General features: G+C 38.6%; 1 protein-coding gene across 5 annotated transcripts in view; it reads right to left on the bottom strand.

Moving 5' to 3' along the window:
- LOC138003728 (sperm-associated antigen 1-like) overlaps positions 1–12500 on the bottom strand; it is a 49139-nt gene that overhangs the window by 29660 nt on the left and 6979 nt on the right. For 2 of the 5 annotated variants that reach the window (XM_068849943.1, XM_068849944.1), the window contains exons 4-9: positions 8477–8561; positions 7039–7164; positions 6851–6915; positions 6267–6388; positions 2383–2544; positions 1–53 (exon numbers count right to left, since the gene is read on the bottom strand). The exon at positions 1–53 is cut by the window's left edge and continues 25 nt beyond it. In XM_068849943.1, coding sequence (XP_068706044.1) covers positions 1–53; positions 2383–2544; positions 6267–6388; positions 6851–6915; positions 7039–7164; positions 8477–8561 — 613 coding nt within the window. Of the gene's footprint in view, positions 54–2382; positions 2545–6266; positions 6389–6850; positions 6916–7038; positions 7165–8476; positions 8562–11036; positions 11161–11986; positions 12182–12500 lie in introns of those variants that run through there. The other 3 variants (XM_068849946.1, XM_068849945.1, XM_068849947.1) reach the window with 3 other exon arrangements.

The following is a 12500-nucleotide window of genomic DNA, read 5'->3' as shown; positions in this document are numbered from 1 at the left end:
TATAACTCTGTTACAGTCATCAACTGCCTCTTCAAATTTTGCAAGTTTTATCTCTAAAAGATTAAAAATCAATCACATTTTATCTGAATCAACTAAAATGTAGAATTAATAATCTTGAAATACATTTTTAGATAAAATCATTTCATTGTTAGGTAACATGATTGCATTCTGCATATGGCTCCGCATTAGCTTTTATTTTAATACTTTTGTCCTCACACACCTCAAGTACAGCGTACCGGTAGGTTGCAAATTAGAAATAATTGACCCATTAACTGTGGAGTTAATAACCACAGGAACACATTGCATGTGTTTTTGCCTTTAATTGTAACAATTGGAGCACGTCAGTCATGAGAACAATTTGACAGGTATATCCATCGCTAAATGAACAATAATATTATTTGCTGTCGAAGTAATAGGGCGTGGCTAAACACTGGGATGGAACGGAATATACCGGAATATGCCAGAACAAGGCGGAATGACTCTGGAATAAAACCGAATGACACCGGAATGAGACGGAATAAACAAGAATGGTACCGGAATATACTGGAACGAGGCGGAATGACAACAGAAGAAGGCAGAATAAACCAGAAGAACACCAGAGTCCAGCTGATAAGCGTGGACCAGAATCACAAGGGTACAAAACGTAATTTTTTATCATTCTAGACTGTAAAATAATGAATGAGTGTGCAGAATAGAGAGATTGACGGAAAAAAAAACCGTTCACATTAAAGGGGAACTAACAATGCTTGGAACAAGTCAAGATAATTATGTTCTCACAATTCTTCATGTAAATATAACTTTTCAAATGTAATGGTTTGTCCGGTTTTGTCACTTTTGACCAATGAAACATTGGCAGTTATGTCATGAACGTTTTTGGCGGCATATCAGCATGTTTTGTTCACATACTCTTGAAGTTTTCAGGTTTTCCGTGAGAGCCGAGATATTTATAAATCTGCCTTGAGTCTTGAAGAGTTGTAAACATCTATTTCCTGTGAGTTTCCAAGCACGATATATGGAAATTGTTATACTTCACCAAAATGACGAAGGTGAGCATGTCGTGTTGAACAACAATCCCATGTGCCTCAGAATTGCAGTTTCTTCCTCAAAACGTATGGAAGAAACGGATATTTCTCAATTACAGGTAACGATACAATAAAATGTTTGAGGGGTTGTCAACTAGGGTGAAAACCAAACCCGTTGAAAGGACTGATCCATGTAGCTCTACTTCAGACTGTCCCAAGGCCCGGGCTTGTCTGAAAAGTGACTTTCTTTGCAATTATAATGAACAGGAAAAAACTAGAGAGACCGAAGAAAAAAGGATTCATGCAATGAAAACACTTCACTTATAAGGTACATCATTACTGAGAAGCGAAGAAAGATTAGAACAGAAAAGATACGTGATTCAGCAACTACAAGAAAAAAATGCAAGAAACAGAAGTGAAACTAGAAAGATCGAGGAGGAAATATTTTTGCATCTAGGACATAATCTGCGCACACGCTCTTCCATGTTTCATGGAGCATTTGAAATCTTTACCTAAAGTGAGTCCTGGACGGTAATTTACCTCCTTCCAAACTTGTTAACTTTAATTTCTTTCGTCTCCTTTGCAAAATGAGCAGAGACATCTTCAGGACAGTCAAGCAACACCGGAATGCTCTCATGGAAAACTTGAAAACTTTAACAGCACTTGAACAAAACATGCTGTTATGCTGCCAAAAACGATGTCAATTTCATGACATAACTGCCAATGTTTCATTGGTCAAAAGTGACACATAACCGGACAAACCGTTAACGTTTGAAAAGTAAAACTTTGCTCAAAATTCGTCACGCTTCAAGGATGGACGCAAATGGTAGTTACTGTATTACTTCCACAACAAATACCGTAATTAGTCATTTAGCAACGGATATACCCATCAAAATTAATTTTTTCCGTGATCGAGGTGCTCCAAATGTTACAAAAGGCAAAAACACATGCAATTCCCTTAGGGAATCACGTGACACAACGAAAGCTGACTGAAACAACAAAAACTAAGTCGGCGCTAACTAAAACACCAAATTTTGGCATTTTCAGGTTCATTCTGCTACATATATATATTCCACTTTATTTGGGTGTTATTCCGCCTCATTCCACCATTCCCGCTTGTTCCAGCATATTCCGGTACCATTCTTCTTCATTTTGTTTCATTCCAGTGTTATTCTGCCTCATTCCACCTCATTCCAGCATAATTATTCCGGTTTATTCCGGTATATGCCGTCCTTTCCGTTCCGTTCCCTTCCGTTCCTGTGTTTAGTAACGCCCCTCACACCTCTTGCACAATGACACAAAGTAAAAAATTAAAAAAAAAGCCTGACAAACATGTAGATTGTCTTCTTTTAACAAGTACCTGTTAGAGCTCTGTTGTTGTACACTGCTGTAACTTTAGGATTAAGACCAATGCTTCGACAGTAGTACAACAATGCTTCTGAATAATTCCCACTTTGAAAGGCTTCATTGCCTTTCTCTTTTTCCCTGATAGCCAGGATTTGGCGTTCTGTTTCACTTTTACCTGTATTTAACAAAGAAACATCATAATGATTGGACCCAGTTGGGAAAAAAGGACTCCAGAAAGGAAAACTAAGGGGCCATGAGAAGAACAGAAAATAAAAGGTGCAAGGTGCAAAAAAAAGGACAGATGGGGTGACAATACGTTTAGATACAGGGAAGTTTCAGGGTTTCAGAGAATCCCCTTGCAACATGACGGCCAGTCACGCTCTCAAAGAGCTCGTCGTTTTTATTATTGCTGTCTTCATGCTGAGGCCTTTCCATCCTCCCGATACTGAAAATACCCAGCTAAATACCCATAGGACTGACATAATTGCTTTATATGTCAGCAGCATGACCTCCAAGGCAAATTACGAGGTGTTTGTCTCAAACTTCAAGAGATTTGCTTAGACCAAGACAGCGAACATCCCGAGAACAAAACAAGCAAGAGTCCTGCTCAAGTACCTGAAACTATAACACTGATGGCTGAACTTAACGTCTCTCTTTGCCTACTCACTTGTGGTGATATTTCTCCAAATCCAGGACCAACGACAATTAACCGGACAAGAAACGACGCCTTTAAGCTCCCCACCAAAGGTCTTCGATTCGGTCAATGGAACGTGAACTATCTAACAGAGATTGAGTTTGATGAAATAAAAATGCATAGACGGCAGGAAAAATCTTGACATCCTGGTGATTACCGAGACCTTTTTCTCTAATAAGATGCCTGAAGAGTTGTACAATAATTATTCCCAGATTCTATCTTCTGAGAAAAGACCGTCAAACAGGTAGTGGCAGAGGAATCATTGTGTACATCAACAACGACCATAAATTTTCGCATCGTACTGACCTCGAAGATTTTGACCTCAAAGTCCTCTGGTTCGAAGTCTGTCCCTTCAAATCTAAATGGCCGCTGCTTATGGCAGGTATTTATCGTTCCCCAAGTTTGAAGGCAGAATATGACCACAGACTGGCTGAAAATATCCAACGCACTTATTTACTAAATATGGAGACAATTCTACTGGGAGACATGAACTTGGATTACCTCCAGAAAGAATTTAATAGCCATCGACTGGTCAAAGAATTAAGGGATTCTAATTTTAAACAACTTGTATTGTCTGCTACGCGTCCCATTAGTAAATCATGCCTTGATCATATCTGGAGTAACAAACCGGACAGGATTGTAAACATCGAATGCCCATATATTTGCATTTCTGACCACCTTCCGGTGCTAGCTGTGCGTTTAAACAAACATTGTTCTCCTGACAAAACAAAGAACCACAAATATATCACCTATCGGAACCTCAAATGCTTAAATCACGAAAAGTTTATAAAGGCATTGTATGAGGCCCCATGGAACGCAATTTTTGCGTTCGATGAAGTAGATGACACTGTAAATGGCTGGTATTCTCTCCTTAATGATGCCATTGATGCAAATGCAACAATCAAACGGAAACGTATCGGAGACGATACAAAACCCATTGCAAGTGGCTATCACCCGTGATCCTACAGCTCATGAAAAAACGTGACCATCTTAAAAAGGCAAAACAGTCAACTGCCCCCGATGACTGGTCAGCCCTGAAGAGCACCAAAAATAAAGTCACCAAGGCAATTAAAAGTGCCAAGAAGAACTTCTTTCATAAATCCTTCAGGGAAAACGAAAAGAATCCAAAAAAAGTTTGGTCCACACTCAAAGACCTTTCCGGTAGGTGTGACCTAATTAGAAGAAAACAGGACCACGCGAATCGAGGATGATGTTACAATTGCTGAAGTGTTTAACAAACATTTCACGGGCTTAGCTGAAAGTTCAGTAGACAAAACGGCCACTCAGTATAATTCAAAGACCCTGGAACTTTTTGTCAGCAATCGCAACACCTCAGATGCCAAACTTGCTTTTCCAACTATCACATCAACCCAGACCAGAAACCTAACTGAGGCTATCCCGTCAGGTAAAGCGACTGGTGTGGATGATGTGAGTGCCTGCATACTGAAGATAGCAGCTCCAGCAAAAACGCTATCACTCGCCAAACTTACATACATTTGTATTGCTCAGGGCACTTTCCCGACAGCATGGAAAGGAGGCTAGGGTGACGCCCATACATAAGCAAAACAGCAAGTCTGACAAAAATAAGTACTGGCCGATCTCAGTCCTCCCTGTACTCTCAAAGATATTTGAGACATTTGCACAACTCACTTTCTGCTTTCCTTAAAGATAATAATTTACTGTACTCACTACAGTCTGCCTTTAGAAAATACCACTTGATGCAGACAGCCTTGAAAGAAATCGTCGACCACATGCTGCTAAATAATTATAGATGAAAACTGTATAAATGGTTTACTTCTGGCCGATTTCCAGAAGGCATTCTATCTTGTTAACTGCGACCTACTCACTGAGAAACTGCGCATCTATGGTCTAGATGACAACAGTCTAGACCTAATGGGTTCATTTCTACAGAACCGAACGCAGTGCACGGTTATCCGGAGTGTACAATCCTTGCCCCAAACCCTGACACACGGAGTACCACAAGGATCCGTCCTTTCTCCGCTTCTGTTTCTAAATGTATATAAACGATCTCCCTGAGGCAGTATAAAAGCCCACTACCATAGACATTTTCGCAGATGACACGACTCTGTGTTCGTGCTTGCCTTACATGGATACCTTTGGATTATGTTCCAGACTATGTCGAAGTATTTTAGAACTCGAAGAATGGTCACGAAACAACCGGTTCAGGCTAAACACTGACAAAGAACTAGACTGCGTACAAAGATAGACTCCCCCGACCAAAGGAGACATACTGGCACAAGCCACAAGCTACGCAATAAGTTAGTCCTTGTCAGTGGCACATCAGTAAGATCCTCGCGTTATGGGCACATACACTGTAACACTATGCTGCCCCAAGTACAACAGGAAAACAGAAGGGGGTAAAACCTTTTTAATATGATTAATCTTATTATGGAATTCCTTAACTGTGAAAATAAGATCCAGCGAAAGTGTCAACTCTTTCAAACGCAAATACTTATATTGAGTACGTCAAGGAGGGGTATGCTAATATTGACCATTTTCAAATATCTTAATTACAGGTGTATTTTAATTATTGTGATTATTTTTGTATTTATTATATACACATTCTTTATTCATTGTAACTTTTCCTTGTTATAATTTAGGTGAGGGCCTCAGGTTTCTCTATCTAAAACTGTAAAGTGTTTTCCCTCGTTAAATAAAGTTATTTATTTATTTTATTAGAAGTGGTTATTTCACATGAGCAAGGAAGACAAGAACAAAAGAATGGCAAAAACAATTAGGGCTACCGTGGATGATGAGTACAGAGGTTATGAGAAGGAAGAGTGCATACAATAGAGCTATAGGTTGTGAAAGCTTAGCAGTGATAAAAAAGGAGAGAATACAATGGGGTGATGGGAAAAAGTAAAAGTTACTGGGTGACTGAGAAGGAGGGGTGGGTACAAGCAAGTGGGATTGGTAAAAAGAGAAGAAAATTAAGTAGAAAGGAAAGGGAAGCACAACGAAAAGACACTGTTAGTGATAGGGAGAAACTTCAAGGAGGCAATAGCAGAGTAAGTGCAGATATAGTTGCAACAAAATAATAATCAGGGGAACCAAGGACAAAAAACAAAAGTAGAGGCTTACAATAAATGTAAAGGAATACTGTGTACTTAGATCTGGAGGCTACAAATAATCATGGAGAATGTTAGCAAATTAGAAATAAGTGGAATTGCTATTGTTTCAACCTTTCAATTCTAAACTTGAAGGAATCGCATTCTCAGTGATCACTTTCACTTGTTCCTGCTTGCGCTTCCTTTCCTCTTCCTCTTGTTTGTCCAATGATTCGATCTCCTTCTCTGGATCAAACCTTAAACAGGAGCATACATTTTAAATTGGACCAGCTTTTTTGGTTTGGTGTTTTAAAGGTAAGATTTAAAGGCCTTGAGAAAATGGCAAAATTATGTTTGCTACACCAAGAGACACTAATTTTACGAGGTTACATGTAAAAGTGCTATTAAATAATTTTCCAAAGGAAGACTAGTATATCTATAAACACAGCTCAGGATTTTAAATGAATGCAGACAATCCTAAGAACAACTCGAGCCAGATGACAATGACAATTAAAGTGCATGTACAACCCAGTTCTGTAACAACTCAGCTATGATGCCCTTGTAAATAATTATACTGTAACATAAAAACTGTCCTTGTATCCCAAATGATAGAAGTTAAATGTTAGAATAGCATATCTGCTACATTTATAAGGCAAAAATTGAACCCTTAATTGCCTCCAAGGTAACACATCTAAAGAAAAAAAATTATTTGTATATACTTGTCCCATTCATGATAACCACGTGGTAACACTGTTTTTTCCTTCTTTCCATCAGTGTTGTTTTTCTGAAAAAAAAATTTGACATGCCTCAAAGTTAAATTTAATATTGTCACACAACACTGAAAGGCTAAAAATAAAAACAATTTTAGCTATTTTTTGAGAAGTTTAACACCACATGTGGTTCTAACCTTGGTTAAGGGCACATCTTCATTACCAGCTGATCTTATCGGAGGGAGATCATCATTTCCCAAAGCACTGGTCATCCCCTGCTTCTTTAGGGATTTATCTGCCTCATTGATACTATCCATCCATTCCTTAGCATTCAAAAATTACCAGTTTGCTCAGTACACAATCATATAATTATACAGGAAAAATTTTTATTTTGTGAAAGTTGATTATAAGCTCTGCAAAGTTTACGGACTACACAAGCAACGAAACACAAATAACATTGAATGCAAAATTTAATAAGTATTGACTGCTGCTAAAATTAAAATTTAAGTTTCCCCTGAACTGAATAAAAATCTCTTAAGAGCTCCACTTTTGCATGGGAGGATTCGCCACAATGCATGAAGGTTTTGCCACCTGTGTTGCCATCCGCTAAGAACTGACAGCCTGAGAAAGTCAAAGTTTGACCTCCTGCAGAGCTTGGAATAATTGTGTGTACATGAAGTATCAGGAGAACATTCACAAGAAGTTAATTTAATTTTTTTACTTGTTATGCATAACTGTGGACATCAGCCAGAAGAAATGGATCACTGACTGTGAACCTTGTAGGTGATATCATAATAGAATAAACTGGAATTCTGCCTACTGCTTGGCTAGATGATGCCCCAAGAGCACTTAATTAACTTAAAATATCAACCTTTATTTTAAATTTCTACATAGACAAGTACCAAGTCAAACACTTTCTCATTTAAAATCAGGTTAAGAGAAAAGGCTAATTTTACCTTTTGCACAAAAACTCCCGGAACATTAATTCACCTTTTCTGGTCATGTGATAAGACAATCTTTTTGGTGCAAATTATGTAATCGAATGGTTGAGGAAGGCTTGTCTATTAATACCAGAAGACTTTTCTTTGACTAACACCACTGTCTTGGGTATGAGGCCAGATACTTCAAAGTTTGCACTTCACTACCGACCGGTATGTACTATTTCCTTTTAGTGTGATATTATCATTATAATAAAAAAAATTATAATTTATGGGTTGCTAAAACAAAACAAATTTTCCCTGTCTTTTGCAATACCTGAATTTCCTGAATTCAAAGTATGACATTCAATTAAACAGTGCATCGAGACGCCAAAAAATGGGAATCTCTTGAAGACTATAATTATGTGAACATTGTGATTTAATTACTGTATCTCCATTTTTAGCACGCTTCCTTTAAGCCCTCTATTTCTTGGCCACTGAAGACTGTGTTTAGCACATCTTAAGATTTACCGTACTGCATGACGTCTTTTCTATGTCGTACATGTAGTACGATTAGTTTTGAGTAAATAGTGTATGCAATTGTGGCAGTTATTTGTTAATTAATGTATTGAAATTTAAGTAAGAAATTTTGTTAGTAAAATAATGTTGAATGTTAGTTAATATAAATAAATGGAAAAACTTTTTTTTTTTAAATTACCTTAAGATCATCTGTAATGGCCTGTTCTTCTGTTGCAGTGAGATCACGATATGTTTTGATGGGTATTTCTTTTCGAAGGCTTTTGCTGTGAGTTAATGAAAGAAATAAAAATTTAAGAAGCCATTAATCTTGTACCTACATGTGTATAATTGAGAACAACTGCAGTACACGAGTGACGGCCCGTAGCTTGCATTTCAAGAGAAAGTAGATCACAGTACTACCTTGCAATTACTGGTATAGTGGTTTCACATCCAAGATTGTGCCAATAATTATTATTATTGTAGGGAGAGAACAGATGAGGCTAAAAGCAATGTGATTAACCCATTGACTCCAAGGAGTGGAACAAGTTAATAGATTTGCATGACTCTGTCTAACACCAGGTGGTTTTATTTGTGAATGCCAGGGGAGGTTCAAGAGTCAATGGGTTCAAAACCTCCACATCCACTCAAAATCTCCCCCTCATCCTCAAAATATCCCCTTTCAACTACATGTCCCCTTGAACTGCCCCCGACAATAACAGCTAAAATCGTCTGGAATTAGGCAGAGTAAAATCTATTAAGTCTCAGTCTCCCAGGGGGTCAATGGGTTAATGGCCAGATGTGGTTATAAAGATGCATTGTTGCACTGTTTAAAAGTCAAGTCTGAAATTCAGGAATGTGGAAAACAAAAGTCTCCTCTGCTTCACTTAAAGGACAAGTTGGTCAGTAGCAGGTATAAAATGAAGCAACCTACATACAGTGTAATCTCAAGTGACTACATAAAAATCAATGAGTGATACTGTAAGTTGTCCTTATTGAGCACAAAGGATTTGATACACTCAAGTGCTATAATTATTGAGTAAAAAAGGACTGATCCACATCTGCATGTGTTCATAGAACTTGAAATTTTAGGCTTGGGAAATGCAAGTTTGCAAACCACCAATAAGCAGCTTTATGAAACAAAAGAGATCTCCATCAAGAACTAGTTGTAGCTGCGGCTACGTGCCAACAAGGAAGTCAATATAATGCAGTGTTTGCAGATTTGTGTCAGAATACCATTCTTGGAACCCAGTAGTGTATAATGATCAGCAGTAGTATTTGTTAGGATATGCACACTGCGCTGGGTCTGGAAGCTATGATGGATTGTACTACGAAAACCACCGATCCATGGAATGGGCAAGAATTTTTGTGTCTTGGCCCCGCCCACTTTTGCTTGTAAATAGTTCAAATTCTTAAGATGTATATGTATTAGCATAACTGAGTGCATTTTGAAGGCTCTACAATCGTGGAAAAGCTCTCGGCAAAGACTTGAGAAAGAAGATTATACAAGACATTATCAGAAAGGGGGAGACTTCACCACAGGTTTCTTTGTGGGAAGTTTTTCTGCAATTGTCAAAGAAAACAGAGATAAATGCACATTTTTTTTTTCCATAAGTACACCTTAAGCCCATTGGAAAGGAATTTCATCAAAATGTTGAATGAAAGTGGGCGGTGCAGCAACTCAGTACTTTGGGCCCACTCCACAGATCGGTGGTTTTCATAGTATCATTCCGTGTTTTATCTGCTTACATCGACCTAAAATAACAAGATTATAACATGGCGTCAGAAGTGAACCATGCACCATAAATTCTGCCATTCTGATTGTGAAATTTTATACCAAAGATCTGAGCACATGCCACAAGAAAACATACCTACTGTACAACAAGCCAAGAAGCAAACTCACAAGAAATGGCTACGCATGGCCTTGCACTACCAGAAATACAGTACTTGATTTAAGCAGTAATATCTCCAAAAATTGGAAGTTCAAACAGAACCTTACAAATATTTGCCACAAGAATAAACAAGAAAGAAAGTGCGTCTAGAGTGGCCACACTGCTAACAGTCATCGGCAATGATGCTATAATTGCTGTTTTCAACAAGATAACTTGGGAAGCAGAAGGTGATGACACAAAGATTGACAAGGTATTACAGAAATTTGAAGAACACTGAGAACCAAAGAAGAATGTTAGTTACAAAAGATACATGTACAAGTTATTCTTAAGGGCTCAATAGAGCAGCAAAACTATTGACCAATATGTTACTGTACTTAGAAAATTGAGTCAAACCTGTGAATCTGGTAGTTCACCAAGAAACTCTCATCACAGATCGAATTGTGCTTGGTGTAAAAATTGCATGACGAGGGAAAGATTGCTCAGAGTACAAGAACTGACCCTTGAAAAAGCTCTATTGGTGGAAAGGACAGAAGAGCAACTTCAAAAAATGGAAAGCAACTCATCAGTACATGGTATAATGGCAAGGAGGAAAAACCGCAGGAATTGCGGAACAAGATATGGCGTGAGAGAATGCCCTGCATATGGAAAGACATGCCTCAATTGCCAGAGGCAGCATCATTTCCAAAGCATGTGAAGGTCACAAAAGAAACTTCATGGGCTTGAAGAAGAAACCAAAGAACATCAATGCAACACAAACCTGTTTGTTGGAGCCATTACCAGCAAGGTTGAAGTTTTGTCATGTTGCCAGTACAATGCAAGGACATGTTAAAAGACTTAAGCTAGAAAAAGGATCTCAAGTCAACATCTTACCTGTCAGAGAACTCAAGATGATAAATTGGAAGCAACCCATGCATTGATCCATGTACACACAAACTACTCAGCTACTCTGAAGACGTTAGCTCGCAGTTCTTGGCAGGGCAAAACTGCCCGTGAACTACAAAGCAAATGCAGAAAAAGAGCTGATGTTCAACATAGTAGACACAAATCAACCAGGATTACTGGGACTCAGGTCTTCTCAGGAACTGGATTTAATCAAAGTGGTCATGATGACTGATGCAGGGGAAAAATGATCCAAACTAGAAGCCGATGTGAAAAGTCATAAATCCCCACAGCAATTGAAAGAAAAAGTCATGTACAGTACCGCTCAAATGTAAGTTACCACCCTCGCGCGCGATTCGCGTCGCGCGCTACAGGAATCGCGTCGCGCGCTAAAGGAATCGCGTCGCGCGCTACAGGAATCGCGTCGCGCGCGAGTTAAAAAAGTCTGTAAGTACATCAACTAGAGGATCGCGCGCGCTCTTAATTGGCCTTTTGGATTTGTTTGTGAAAGCCCCAGACGCATAACAAACACGCATTTTATCAGACGTAAAAGCGTCTAGTCGTTGTAGACTGAAAAGTCGACATACATAATTAGACTGTTAACTTTGCTCTCAGGAAACACGAAAATGTGAATCGTAAGCAGTTTGGCAACGGGAGAGATATACATGTAGTACAGTTGTCGTTTAAATCAACATTTGTTTTCGTTTGTCTCGAGTCGGCATATTAAAATTCAGACTACCCGACACGTGATGGAATGTCAGGAAAACCAACAACTGTAACACGCTTTGTCTATCCGAAATCTTCACACAACAAAATTGTTTTGAGTCCACAATTATTAAAGCGTACAAAACAACCCCATCGCTTTAGGCCCTTCAGTCAAAAGGAATTCAATGTTTTTTACGCACAACTCGATGTTTGTTTCACGGTTGAAATTTGCATACCGTCATTCGTCGGCTGTTCACACGCGCGATTTGCTGTCGCCGTAAAATCGCCGTTCGATCGCAGCTCTTGTCGCGCGATAAAATCGCTCTGTGTAAACGAGCCTTAAGTTTGTTATTTTCATGCGTGTACGGCTTCGCCTGTGATGTCTCCAGCGCTTGCTGTTCGAGTTTGTTGATAGACGCAAATTACACGCTCCAATGGTTTTGCGGTTATGCAAATATTTATCACAATTTTACATGTAAACTTGACAGCCACCATCTTCGAATTACAGGGCAATTTTTACGAACTGACGCTTGATTCAAACCCTGTACAAATTAAGAAAAGTAAAACCTTCAATTGATCAACAAAATTTGTGAAACGTACAATCAAATCTTCATTCTTCATTGGAAACTTTGTGCTATTTATTTACGCGACAACTTGCTGAGATTAACCTGGTTTCCATACGATCTGCAATGTCAGGTCCGCGATCGTTTAATTTAAAACAAAACTTGCGGAGGTAATAAAGTTTAAAGC

The sequence above is a fragment of the Montipora foliosa genome, chromosome 5 (assembly GCF_036669935.1).
Source record: "Montipora foliosa isolate CH-2021 chromosome 5, ASM3666993v2, whole genome shotgun sequence".
NCBI classification, from domain to species: domain Eukaryota; kingdom Metazoa; phylum Cnidaria; class Anthozoa; order Scleractinia; family Acroporidae; genus Montipora; species Montipora foliosa.
This window is presented reverse-complemented; position numbering and strand designations above follow the sequence as displayed.